This window comes from Alexandromys fortis, unplaced genomic scaffold, assembly GCF_014885135.2.
Source record: "Alexandromys fortis isolate MF-2015 unplaced genomic scaffold, M_Fortis_MF-2015_v1.1 scaffold_262, whole genome shotgun sequence".
Taxonomy (NCBI): Eukaryota; Metazoa; Chordata; class Mammalia; order Rodentia; family Cricetidae; genus Alexandromys; species Alexandromys fortis.
The window spans coordinates 1,213,796-1,227,142 of record NW_026068147.1 but is presented as its reverse complement, the minus strand read 5'-3'; the positions used below and the strand labels follow the sequence as shown (position 1 = coordinate 1,227,142).

The following is a 13,347-nucleotide window of genomic DNA, read 5'->3' as shown; positions in this document are numbered from 1 at the left end:
AAAAAAAAAAAAAAAAAAAAAAAAAAAAAAAAAAAAAAAAAAAAAAAAGTTAAAAAACAAAATACCGAGAGAACTAAACAACACGGGGAATTGGGAAAGTGTATAGGGCCACCAATCAACCTTCGGAGGACCAGGGAGTGTAGGTGTGTCTGGAACATGCCTTAGCAAGCCCCTGGGATAATCCGACCTTGGTCAGGCCTGTGGCTTTAGTGGCATTGGAAAGTGGAGGGCAAGGGTTAGTCTGTGGCCTGAGGGCCAAACACTTGTTCAACAGGAAAGTTGGGGCAGGGGCTGTGGATCTGGTCTGCTGGTGGGAAAGCAGATGGGAAGTTCCTCAGGAGAATTTCTGGGCCCCAGTGCTCAGACTGTATTTGAGGACTGGGGGTTGGGGGGCAGTTACTGTGAAGTGACTGGCAGCCACATGGAGGGTCAGAGCAGGCCAGCTTCCTTCAGCCAAGTGGCCAAGGAGAGGGCAGCCACTTCGAGGGGGTGGGGCTGCGGAGAGCCATGCCAACAGGAAACATGGCTGGGGCCTGCCTGGCGCTCCCACGCTCCAGCGCCGCGCCCAGCAGGGGAGGTAGGGACCTGGGAGTCCTGGCAGATGGGAAGAAACAGGGGGTCCTTCCTTCCCCGAGATCTACCCTCAGCCTTCTCATCTCACCTGTCCAGGCTCTTTCCTCCAGCTGTGATACCATCAGGGGATTGGTGCAACTCCCTGAACCTCAGTTTCCCCATCTGTTCAGATGCATGGCCATAAGCATCCTCCCATTTCTTCCTACCTTTGTTTGTTTGTTTGTTTGAGCCAGCCACCCCCCCCCGCCCCCAGGCCCGCCCCCCTTCATCTCAGTCTGGCCTTGAACTGGCTACGCAGCTAAGGACAAGCTTGCACTTCTGCTCCTTCTGCCTATGCTTCAGCAGGTGCAAGTGCAGGGACCACAGGATGTGCCAGCACACTCAGTTTACAGAGAGACAGGGTTGAACCCAAGGGCTCGTGCGTGCTAAGCAAGCCTCTACCAAACGCACCACATCCGGCCCTACGCTCTCTTCCCATGGCTGCCTGGCGACATTCATGTCTCCCTTGCCAACTCCAACTCCAGCTAGCAAACTTATTTTGACAGGATGAAGACACCTGATGCTCAGGAGGAGGGCCAGGTGCCAAGACTTAGGGAGGAAGGGAAAGAGAACTCTTTGGATGAGGTGAAGTGGAGAGGATGAGGTGGACAGGGAGGGAAAGATGAGCAGAGACAGACCACACAGGAAGGGTCAGAGAGATGGAGCCTCAAAGACAGGGCTCCAGAGCCACTGAAAAACCCCAGTTGGAGAGATACACACCAGAGGGCTGTAGAAAGGCCATACAAAAGCAGGATGTTGTGGTGCCTGCCCTTAATCCCAGCACTCAGGAGGCAGATGCAAGCGGATCTCTGTGAATTCACCCTCACACACACACCAGGGAAGGGCAGTAGCCCTGTCTGTAGAGTGCTTGCTCAACATACAAAAAGCCTTGGGTTCGAATCCTCATCACTGGACGAATTAGGTGTAATGATGCATGCCTAGGAGCTGGATCTTTTTCTAGACATCACGTGTACACACACATGAGGAACTACTTTCCCTAGGGAAAGGGAAAGAATGTGAGCTTCAAGACCCTCCCTGGGGGAAGAGTGGAGGATGGGGGCAGATCAGAGACAGGGCTGTCCGCTTGGGACTAGAGGATTCATTTCCCTTGTGGCAGAGGCTGAAGGATGAGGAGTTTGAAGACTAACTAGCAAGTGCAGCACCAGCCAGCCGGGCTCCATGGCACCCTGTCACGATACACAAAATCTAATCCTCAGGAGAGAGGGAGGGAAGAGACCCCACCCAGGTGGAGAAGTGGGAAGGTGAGGCATTGTTGAAGGCTGGTGTCTGAGGGGGCAGTGGAGCAGACTGAAAAACTGAACCACGCGAGCCTGGGAAGGATAAAGGGGGAGGGGAAAGCTGGGGACAACAGCACCATTGTTCAGGCAGGGGTGGGGGGGAGGCCCCCAGGGGCAGGAAACTGGCCCTCTTCCCCTGCTCGGAGGCGGGGTGCTGGCCCAGGCCCAGCCAAGGAAGCTGGTAGAGGGCTAGGGAGGAACAGGTGCAGGGTCAAGGAAGGAATCGGGGAACCCCTGCCCTGGAGAGCTGTTTCCCTAGCCATCGTCTATCTTAGGGACTTGAGCAGTTCTCATCACCAGCTCTCAAACTCCTTCTTCCCTGGGCTTCAATCCCTCCAATGCATTTGCCACACAAAGAGAAAGAAAAACACTTCTGGTGGTTTCTATAGGCCCTGAACTTCCGCCCACCCCGTGTGTCTGTGTGCCTTGGGCTTACAACCAGGGGCAGTGGTGGGAGAGGAGAAGAAGGGGTTCAAGGAGCAAGATTGGATGCCCCTCTGGGAGCTAGGGCTGGGGATCTCAGGGACTCATTCCCCAGATGAGAGCAAGGAAGGGCATCTCTCTGCTCTGGCAGACTGAGTGACAATCTCACTTTTTCTGGAACTGGGGTTTGGGGGTAAGCCCTGCTTGCTGGAGAGGGAAGGAGCATCCTCGAGTGGGTGGATGTCTTATTCTGGACATCACATGTACACACAAATGAGGAACTGCTCTTCATAGGGAAAGGGAAAGGATGTGGGTTTCAAACACCCCCTCCCGCCCTGGGAGAGTGGAGGGTAGAGGGTGATAATCTGGGATATGGCTGTCTGATTGGGGACAGGGTGAGGCTGGGCTTTGCTATTTAAGCCCAGGTATGGATACAGACACCCTTTTTTCTCAACTTTGTGAGGGCTGGGACTATAAGCGTGACCACCACACTAGATTCAAGAACAGTGTTTGAGACATCCTGTTAGGAGACTGATTGGGGGGGCAGAACATTGGGAATGGAGAAAGGCGGCCATATTGAAAGAGGGGAATGGAGATGGATGGGCCTGAAGTGCCACTCACTGTCTCTTGTCCTCCCACAGTGGGTGCTGTACCTGCTCTTAGTTAAGTGCTTGATCACCCTGTCCACTGTCTTCCTCCTCTGCCTCATTGTGGCCTTCCATGCCAAGGAGGTGCAGGTAAGTCGGGTCCTACCCCTCAGCTGGGTTCCCCGTGTATTCCACCTCCTTTTCCTGCCCTGAAATGCATGTGTCTATGCCCTTGCCCGCTGGGACGGAGTGAAGCACAGACAGACAGACAGATTCTGCTGGGGTATCTGATCTATGCCCCTGTGCTTCTTGCCCACTTAGGGATGGTGATCCTGTCTGCCCTTCCAGGTCCCAAAACCCCTTGTTTTGTTTTGTTTTGTTTTGTTCTTTTATTATTTTTGGTGCTGGGGGTTGAAGTCAGGACCTTGCACATGTTGGTAAATGAGCCACACCCCAGCCCCTCACTGAGGGTTCTAGGCAGGGGCTCTACCACTGAACCACACCCCCACCCCTCACTGAGGGTTCTAGGCAGGGGCTCTACCACTAAGTTACATTCCAAACTTCTCTACAACTGTTATTAGTGAGAATAATAGTGTATGCTTAAATTTTTAACTTTATTTATAGGGACCCACAAGTGGAAGTTAGAAGATAGTTTATGCAAATCAGTTCTCTCCTTCTACTTTGTAGGTTTTGGGGATCAAACTTGGGTCATAGGGTTTAGAAGTAAAGGACTTGGCTTGCTGAGCCATTACACAGACCCCAAAAGAATGTGTACTTTTACCCAAGTGTCTCCCTGAGTGTTACTGTACATGGCTGAGAGACACTATGGGAGTGGGGCACAAGGATCTGGGGAAATGGGAATGGGATTATATCTCAGAGAGATCAGAGTTTAAGGATGGCTAAGAAGAGTTGCTGAGTCTGGAGGGGGGAAAATCACACAGAAATGGAGACTTTAGGGGCTGGCACTATATGGGATGTTGTGTTAGGTGACTTGGGATTGCAATAGGTGGGGATACAGCAATATAACAGAGATCCAGAGGTGTGGCTCAGTGGCAGAGCCCCTGCCTAGAATCCCCCAGTGAGGTGTGGGGATGTGGCTCAGTGGTAGATCCCCTGCTTAGAGTCCCCCAGTGAGGGCTAGGGGAGAGGTTCCATGATAAAGTACTTGTCAAGCATGCTGAAGAGTTTTATTGCGGGGGAGGGGAATCACAGAGTTGTTCATGCCCTGGGCCCACTGTTCCATTGACCTATTGTGAGACCCAGGCCTCAGTTTCCAGATCTTTAGATTGGAAGTATAGTGCATGAATCTCACTCTGTATTTGTGGGCATTTATTGGGACACATGTACAGGGGTCAGAGCAATCCTGGGGCATCCAGAGTGCGGCATAAATGGAACTAGGCAGCACCCTCTTGAAGTCTCAGCACTTGGGAGTCAGAGGCAGGAGGATCACGAATTTGAACCCATCCTTGACTATAATTACATTTGTGTGTGTGTGTGTGTGCGTGTGTGTGTGTGTGTGTGTGTGTGTGTGTGTATACATAAAGTTACAGCACTTTGTGTAGTCAGTGCTCTCCTTCAACAGTGGGTCCTAGGGATGGAACTCGGAGTCAGGCTTGGTGGCAAGTGCCTTTTCTCATTAAGCTATCCCACGGGCCGTGACTATTATTTCTGCCAGTGGCCTTACTCCAGAGCCATAGTGGAGGAGAGCCCCCAGGAGTGGAAACTAAGCCCTGGGAGGAAGACGGTTCTGTCTCATTCACTACACATTCGTAGTGTCTAGAAGTTGTCATTGCACACAGTAGGCACTTAATTCTTGTAGGAGGAGTATACTTTCTGCAAGTGAGCCACAACTAGCCAGGAGAGTTTGAGAGTGGAGAAAGTGGAGAGACAGCTTGCTGGGTTCCCGACGCCTGCCCTCCCCCCACACCACCACCAGCCCCACGCCCTGTGCAGCTATCTCTATCCTTTCCAGGCCCAGGGCGTCCCCCATATCTTATCTCAGGGCGCAGGCCGGGTGTGCCACCGTTTGCCCTGCACCTGACCCTCTCTTTTCCCCTGTCTGCCCCTTCCTGGCAGCTGTTCATGACCGACAACGGGCTCCGGGATTGGAGGGTGGCGCTAACCCGGCGGCAAGTGGCGCAGATCCTGCTGGAGTTGCTGGTGTGCGGGGTGCACCCGGTGCCCCTGAGGAGCCCGCACTGCGTCCTGGCCGGGGAGGCCACCGACGCGCAGCCCTGGCCGAGCTTCCTGGGCGAAGGGGAGGCGCTGCTGTCCCTGGCCATGCTGCTCCGTCTCTACCTGGTGCCCCGCGCGGTGCTGCTGCGCAGCGGCGTCCTGCTCAACGCCTCCTACCGCAGCATCGGGGCGCTCAACCAAGTTCGCTTCCGCCACTGGTTCGTGGCCAAGCTCTACATGAACACGCACCCGGGTCGCCTGCTGCTGGGCCTCACGCTCGGCCTGTGGCTCACCACAGCTTGGGTGCTGTCTGTGGCTGAGAGGTGAGGGGCCTGGAAAACAGGGAGGGGACATCAGGGCCTGCTGGGTATGGTGGTGCAGGCTGCAAGGCTGTGGGCCAGCCAACATCAGCAGGGCGGGCTCACACTTTCCGTCCGTCCGTCCTTCTTGGCTGGGAAATCCTACGCCCTCAATAGGTCGTTCCCAACCAATCCTCTGGGCCACCTATAACACACACACACACACACACACACACACACACACACACACACACACACAGCCCCTAGGCAACCCCACCCTGTGGTTTTCATGCTGAGTCCAGATTAAGACTCTGTAATAGGGCCAATCCTAAGTAACCACCTTGTTGAAAGGGAACAGCTTTTCCAAATTAGCAGGTACAGTAAGTGCTTGCTGTGACTGGAAAGCAGACATTTGGAACCACTTTGCAGAGGATTTCCCTGCAGTCCCTAGTTGTTGCTTAGCAACTGTAAATAGATGGGGGCTCGATGGGATCTCCACAGAGCCTCACTGTCTCCCTTACAGAGAAATCTAGCCTGTGGTGTGTGTGAGAGCTGACAACAGGGCCCTGCAGCAAACGCGAGTTTCCAACCTAACAACGATAAACCTTTGGAGCTCCAACTCTCCACCCTAGGGCCTCAGCCTCCTGAATGCTTGGTTACAGGTGTGCGCCATCATGTCCTGTTCCGGACAAGCTTTTTCTTTTCTTTTCAAAGAGAGGTCAATCCCAAACTGTGCATGGTGGCACACTCCTGAGGCAGACGCAGGGGGACCTCTGTGAGTTTGAGGCCAGCATGGTCTAAAGAGTGAGCTCTAGGGCAGCCAGAGCTACATGGAGAAACCCTGACTCCAAAAACAAACAAACGACAAAAGAGAGATCAATCATTTTGATCCTGATCTATTACTTGAAGGCCATGTAACCTCTTTGTGGGTGTTAGAGGTGTTCTTTCCTCTGGATAGAGCCTGCCTGGCCACTGCACTTCAGGCTGGGTCTTCAGGCTCAGCCCCTCGCCCCCACACACTGCATCTAGCAGCCCTGGTTGCCTAGCTGAGCTCAAACAGGATCTAGGATCTGTGGCTGTTGGCTTTTCCAACACTTCCACCCTTTAACACAGTTCCTTGTGTTGTGGTGGACCCACAACCATAAAAATATTTTTATTGCTAATTTCATAACTGTAGTTTTGCTACAGTTATATGTTATGTGTCATAATGTAAATATCTGATATATAGGATATCTGATAAGCGATTCCCAAGAAAGGGGTCGTGACCCACAGGCTGAGAGCCACTGTCCCCACACGATTTGGATTCTAGACCTGGATTTCTGCAACCCAGAGTGGTTGAACATCTGAGCCAGGTCACATGGAAGAGAAAAAGACCTGCATTTTTGGCTTTCCATCCGGGTGCCTCTTTGGATTAAGAGTGGGGAGGTAGGAGCTGGGAGCACCACCACCCCCAGGCTGGGGTCTCAGAACTAAGTTCCCTTTGCCCATAGGCAGGCTGTCAATGCCACCGGGCACCTCACAGACACGCTGTGGCTGATACCCATCACATTCCTGACCATTGGCTATGGGGACGTGGTACCTGGCACCATTTGGGGCAAGATCGTCTGCTTGTGCACTGGAGTCATGGTGAGTGCCACTCTTACCCCCTCACCCTGCCTGCTGCTTAACCTCACGGCTTGGGAAACCGTGAACCAACACAGGCTCTCCCTGATGTCCCTGAGGAATGTGGGTGTTATTCAAGATCCAGATACCCAGAACCCCTCCCCCACTTATCCTCCTCCTCCTTTAAGTTAGGGGTTGGGTTTGCTAAGTAGCCCAGGCTAGCCTCAACCTCCCTATATACTCCAGGCTGGCCTCAAGCCTTCAGTCCTCCTGCTTTAGCCTTCAGCATGCTGGATATGACATACTAAAAACCCATTTTCTCTTGAGAGACAGTTGCCCTTTACTCCTTCCTAGAACCCAGGTTCCATTTCCTCAGACCCAGGTCCCAATTTCCCAGCCTTTCCTTCCTGAGCCAAGGGATCCAGTCTCCTCTTCTCCCCTTGGGCATAGAGTCATCGCCTGGAGTATGTTTTGGAGACCAGCCTTCATAGATTCGAACCCCACTTTGCTCCTTGCCAATTGGAAGCTCAAGCAAACTGCTTGATGTTTCTGGGCCTCAGTGTTCCCTTCTATAAAGTGGGTGGGTCCCAGTCCCAGCATCCTCCTGTGGGATTGTTGAGCAGTAAATGAAGAACATCATATCAAAAGCTCAAAACAGGAAGTATTCAGTAAATGCCCTGGGGGGAGATGATGGTGGTGGGGGTGGAGGGGGAGATGACGGTTGAGGGGGTGGGGGGAGATGATGGTTGAGGGGGTGGGGGGGTGACGGTTGAGGGGGTGAGGGTTGAGGGGTGGGGGAGATGACGGTTGCTATGACCAATCCTACACATCTGTTCTGAGCCCCCTCCTGACTCTCCATGAGGAAGCGGGGGTTAGAGGACCGTTGCTTTAACGGATCCCCACCATTTGGCTGCCCCACCAGGCCAAGGCAGAAGCTCCTAGCCCCAGGCTGTTTCCTCCCTACAGTTGCCCTTCTTACCACAGATCCTCCCCCCCCCCCACACACACACCAGTTCCTCTCACCCAGCCCCTGCCTTCAGGGCCCAGCTCCCAGTGCTTTGGTCTAGACCTTCCCACAGGGGACCCAAGCCTCCAGCTCCCAGCTCCGATGCTGCCCCCCCCCCACACACACGCTGAGTCCCTCAACCTTGAGTCTGCAACACCGAAACAGTAGTGAGTGTTTGGGTCAAAGGAAAGGCCAGAAGGATATTCCCAAGGGTCAGGGACCCTCAGGACTGTATCATTTGACCAAAAACAGAAACAACGTGAAATGAGATGACTAGACACCACCATTTTCAAATAATATTTCATTGTTTATTTGGGAGGGCATGTCTGTTGGCATTCATGTCGAGGGGGTGGGGTCTCTCCTTCCACCGTAATGGTTCCAGGATTCAAACTCAGATAATCAGGCCTAGAGGCAAGTGCCTTTTACCCCCTGAGCCATCTTGATGACCCTTTTTTTTTGTTTTTTTTTTTGGGGGGGTGGAGGGGTAGACAAAGGGCTCATGTAGCCCACCCACGCTGGCCTCAAAGGTGCCATGTAACATAGGCTGATCCTCCTGCCTCAGTGCTGTCCCCTCTTCCCCTGGCACTTGATACACAGGTGTGTGTCATAGAGCCTGGCCCTGTAGCAGACTGGTCCCCTGCCAGTTTCTGCTCTGATGCTTTGCAGGTGGCAGCTGGTGGCATTTACACTACCTCCCCTCTTCAAAATAATCGTCTAAGGAAAGAGGCATTCAAGCTGTGGGGCGGTGATGAGCAGAGTATGCCTGTGATTCCAGAACCAGAGAGGCACAGGCTGGAGGATTGATGCAGCTTTGTGGGTAGCCTGGGCTACATAGAGTGACTCTGCACCCCCAAATAAACAGCATGCATAGAGACCTGGGTTAGGTCCCTAGTACTGTATTAACTGGGCACAGTGATAGTGCCTGTAATTCCAGCACTTTGGAGTTAGAGGCAGGAGGATGGGAACTTTGTGGCCAGCCTGAAAGACAGTTCTGATGGTGGTTGTACCTGCTCTCTGTGGCTGTGAGATGACAGAAGGGAGCTGGTGACATACGACTGACCCTCCGAGTCCCACAGCCTCACACGCCTTGCTTGCTGTACTCACAGGGGGTCTGTTGCACTGCCTTGCTAGTGGCTGTGGTGGCCCGGAAGCTGGAGTTTAACAAGGCGGAAAAACACGTGCACAACTTCATGATGGATATACATTATGCCAAAGAGGTGAGGCTGGGTACTGGGCACCCAGACAGGGGCTGTAACTCAGTAGTTAGAACACTTGCCTAGGGTGCATGGGACCCTGGGTTCAATGCCCAGCACCGTATAAATGGCTTGGTGGTACAGGCCTGTAATCCCAGGATTCAGAGGATCGGGAGTTCAAGGTCATCCTCAGCTGCAGAGTGAGTTCAAGGCCAACTGGGCTACAGGAGACCTTGATTTAAAAAAAAAAAAAAGCCAGTTTCCCTTAAAGCTAGGCATAGAGGTTCATGCCAGTAACCCCAGGAGAATTAGGCAGTAAAACTGAGGCCAACATGGGCTACATAGCAAGACCCTAAAGGAAAAAATCCAGTCCCCCTACTCTAAGCCAGGTCTTTCAGATTACAAGGGATCCCTCTCCCTGACACTGTGCCTCCATCAGATGAAGGAGTCAGCAGCACGCCTCCTGCAGGAAGCCTGGATGTACTACAAGCACACTCGCAGGAAGGACTCCCGAGCTGCCAGGAGGCATCAGCGCAAGTTGCTGTCCGCCATCTACACGTGAGGGTCTCTCGGGGTCCCTGTCACCTCTCTGTTGGCTCCTGTGTGCATGTCCAGGCCTGTCCACCTGGATGGGGATTCAGTGTCGGTGGTCCTGGATTCCCGGATTTGCTCCTTTGTGCACTGTTCCCCTCCTCACCCCTACTCTCTGAGGTAATCAGGGACCAGGGTTGTAATTGAATCCTCCTCCCCACAGGTTCCGCCAGGTACGGCTGAAACACCGGAAGCTCCGGGAACAAGTGAATTCCATGGTGGACATCTCCAAGGTACCAGGCCCTTGAGGTGTGCGGGAGGCCTTGGGAGACAGAGGCAAGCGGATCTCTAAGTTCAATAGAGGTCTACAGAGCAAGTTCCAGGTCTACCCTGTCTTAAAAGAGGTAACCCTGTCTTAAAAAAAAAAAGAAAAGAAAAGAAAAGAAAAAGAAAAAAGAAAAGAAAGAAAGAAAAACGAAAGGTTAAAAACATAAATAAATAAAAGGGAATCACTGCAGGGGGCTGGAACGCACAGATGTGTGGCAGAGGTTATGGAATGAAGAAAAAAGCTTCCTACGCACATGTAAGACACCGTTCCCTTTTAGACGTAAGAAAAAAGCACACAAAGAATGCCAATGTTTGGTTTCAAATTATCTTTATTACTTACATGTGGACATATATAAAATTTCCCTCCAGGTGCAATTCTTATTCAAATAAAACCAGGCAGACTTACACAGCTCTCAAACACTGGCAACAAGCCCAACTTGGAAAAGAAATTGACAGACACAATGACAAGCGATGACATTGTTTTAGTGAAAGCCACTTCCCATGCTGTTGTGAAGTGGCTGCCTGAGGGTAGAATGGGTCCCTGCGCAGCTAAGGCTCAGCTCCCATGTCTCCACCAGCGATGGTGACTTTGTACCCCTTGGCCTGGCTCGTGTTGCTCTTTCCTTATGGCCTTTGCCTTTTGTCATTAGCCCAGCACTACTCAAACAGCCACCTTTGGCACCAAAGCCATGGTAAACACAAAGACACAGGTCCCCAAACAACATGACACGTTGGAGGAAGGACAGGGTGGCTTGGGTCAGCCAGAACAGGTGGGAGGGATGCAGTGTGAGCACCCAACTGGAGAGTTTCCGCAGCAAGCTCTGAAGGTTGGGGATGCGTGCCTGCCCGGCATGCGAAACGCCCTGAGTTTAGTCCCCAGCCCTCCAGGGTTTGGGAGGCAGAGGCAGGAGGATCAGAAATTCAGGGTACTTAGATCTGAAGAGATGGCTCAGCAGTTAAGAGCACTGCTGTTCCCAGCGCCCACATGGCAGCTTCCATCTGCCTGTTAACTTCAATAACACAGTAAATTCAATTCCAGCCTGCTCCTCCCCCACAAAAAAAAAACACAAAAGGTCTTACAGACCCCCAAGGATCCCCAGGATCCACTCCAGAATAAGGCTGCCTGGGTCTGGAGGCCAGGCATCACCAATTCCACAAATGATTAATGAATCTGAATGAGCACATACTTCATGTTGGGCCTTCTCGTGACACCTCCATGCTGTTTCCACCAGAACAGGGTTCCCCCTCTGGGGCATGTTTTTTGTTTGTTTGTTTGGTTGGTTGGTTATTTTGAAAGGGGGTCTTCAAATTAACTCACATAGCCAAGGATGACCTTGAACTCCTGGCCTTCCTATCCCTGCTGTCCACTTACTGAGTGCTGGGGTTACTGATGTAGATCACCACGCTGGGGATCAAACCCAGGGTTTTGGGAGTACAAGACAAGAACTCTACCAACTGAGCCACATTCTATGCCTACCCCTAGACTTTAGTTTTCTTTAGATTTGTTTTACTTTACGTGTATGATTGTTGTGCCTGTATGTATGAATGTGTATGCCTTCTGCCTCTGGATGCCTTCAGAGCCTCTGGAACTGGAATTACAGGCAGTTGTGAACCACCCAATGTGGGGTGCTGGGAACTAAACCCAGGTCCTCCAACAAGAGCAACCAATGCCCTTAACTTCTGAGTCATCTCTCCAGCCCCTGCCACTGTGACTTTTAGGAGACTCTTAAGCCTAACAACAGCACCTGCCAAACACCAGGTCTGAGAGGTTCACAGAAGATACTGTTAGAACAGTGCTCAAGGGCCAGAGAGGGCATGTCCGCACCCTGCCATCCCACCCTGCAGAGCAGACAGGACCTCTTGACACCCTCACTCCAGCGTTCCCTTCCACTCAGATGCACATGATCCTGTGCGACCTGCAGCTGGGTCTCAACACCTCGCACCGGGCCCTGGAGAAGAGAATCGACGGGCTGGCAGGCAAGCTGGATGCCCTGACCGAGCTGCTGGGCACTGCCCTGCAGCAACAGCAGCTACCAGAACCCAGGCAGGAGGCCACGTAGCTGGTAAGGGGGCAGGAACTGAGCCAGGAAAAACCCTAAGGAAGAGACAGGCACCTGGTGGCTTGTTGCCCATGTATAAAGTCACCCTTTCTCTTAAGCTGTGTCACCTCTTAGGGCTTTTGAGTTCTGGGCTGGACTGAGGAAGGGAGCCTGAGGGATTTTAGGCAGGTGCTCTACCACTGAATCATGTCCCAGCCTCTCACCTGGCCCTCTCCCTTTCTTTGCTTGGTCTCTGTCCCCATGTCCACTTGTACCCCCCTCTCCTCCCTTACCTGGCTTCCGACAGCCTCCACCTCTGGCGTCCTTGCCCTGCGCTTTCTAACCTACTACCCATCTACCACCCTTTTGTCTTCAGCACCCACGGAAGAAGAATCAGGCTATGCACCCCAGGACTGACCTCAACAACATCCTCCCTATCACTTCGGACCGAGTCCCATGAATAAAGCACTTCAAGATGCTAGGACCAAAGCGGGCCCACGCTGAGATGCGTGGACTCTCTGGTGGTAGCGGCTTGGATCTCCAACCATGATGGGATCATGGCCACCACCTCACACATGCGCTCAGCAGAAGCCTTCTTGCTGTGCTGCTGTTCATGAACTCTCAAGCTCTGTCAGAGGTGAAGGTGCCTAGAGCTAGACTACAGGTTCCTGGGGAGAGAGGCAACTGGTAGCCTGGGGTCCAGGATGCTGGGAAGCTTCAGTTAACGGAGGGCTGGCCTCGCTGAAGGAACCAGGTCCGAGAGGCAGGAGCCGGTGCCCCCTGGTGGACGCCATGGAAGACGCCGCTTTCCCGGAAGGCAGAGACGTCTGCTGGGAGGAGGGCTGTGGCTGCCGCTCACCTGTCCACTGTCACACTTTGTAATAAATGGTAAACAAAGCCAGACGCAGCCGTTTCTTTCCGAACACCAGAGTCCTTTAGACCTTCCTATGGAAGGCACTTGCCCTGTCCAAGCTCAGTTTCCATCTATTGAGGAAGCCTGAGCAGGGTATGATGGCAAATACCTCACCAACTGTTTTGAAAATGGGTCTTCAGCATCTCAGGCCGGCCTCAAACTAACTCATGTAGCCAAGGATGACCTTGAACCCCTGGCCTTCCCATCTCTACCTGTCCAATTACTGAGAAGCTGGTGTTACAGATGCAAATCACCATGCTTGTTATATTTAAGCATCATTCGCTGTCCCTGCTCTGTTTCTGGATCTGTGGTGCCACACCTCTAATCCCAGCACTTGGGAGG

The 13,347-nt window shown here is 52.7% G+C and overlaps 1 protein-coding gene across 1 annotated transcript in view; it reads left to right on the top strand.

Moving 5' to 3' along the window:
- Kcnn4 (potassium calcium-activated channel subfamily N member 4) overlaps nucleotides 1-12,990 on the top strand; it is an 18,655-nt gene extending 5,665 nt beyond the window's left edge. Inside the window, exons 3-10 of the mRNA XM_050127135.1 lie at nucleotides 2,975-3,070; nucleotides 4,997-5,418; nucleotides 6,885-7,020; nucleotides 9,109-9,219; nucleotides 9,635-9,753; nucleotides 9,950-10,019; nucleotides 11,949-12,116; nucleotides 12,469-12,990. Of these exons, the coding sequence (XP_049983092.1) occupies nucleotides 2,975-3,070; nucleotides 4,997-5,418; nucleotides 6,885-7,020; nucleotides 9,109-9,219; nucleotides 9,635-9,753; nucleotides 9,950-10,019; nucleotides 11,949-12,113 (1,119 nt within the window). The 3' untranslated portion in view covers nucleotides 12,114-12,116; nucleotides 12,469-12,990. The remainder of the gene's footprint in view (nucleotides 1-2,974; nucleotides 3,071-4,996; nucleotides 5,419-6,884; nucleotides 7,021-9,108; nucleotides 9,220-9,634; nucleotides 9,754-9,949; nucleotides 10,020-11,948; nucleotides 12,117-12,468) is intronic.
- Nucleotides 12,991-13,347: the final 357 nt, after the last annotated feature.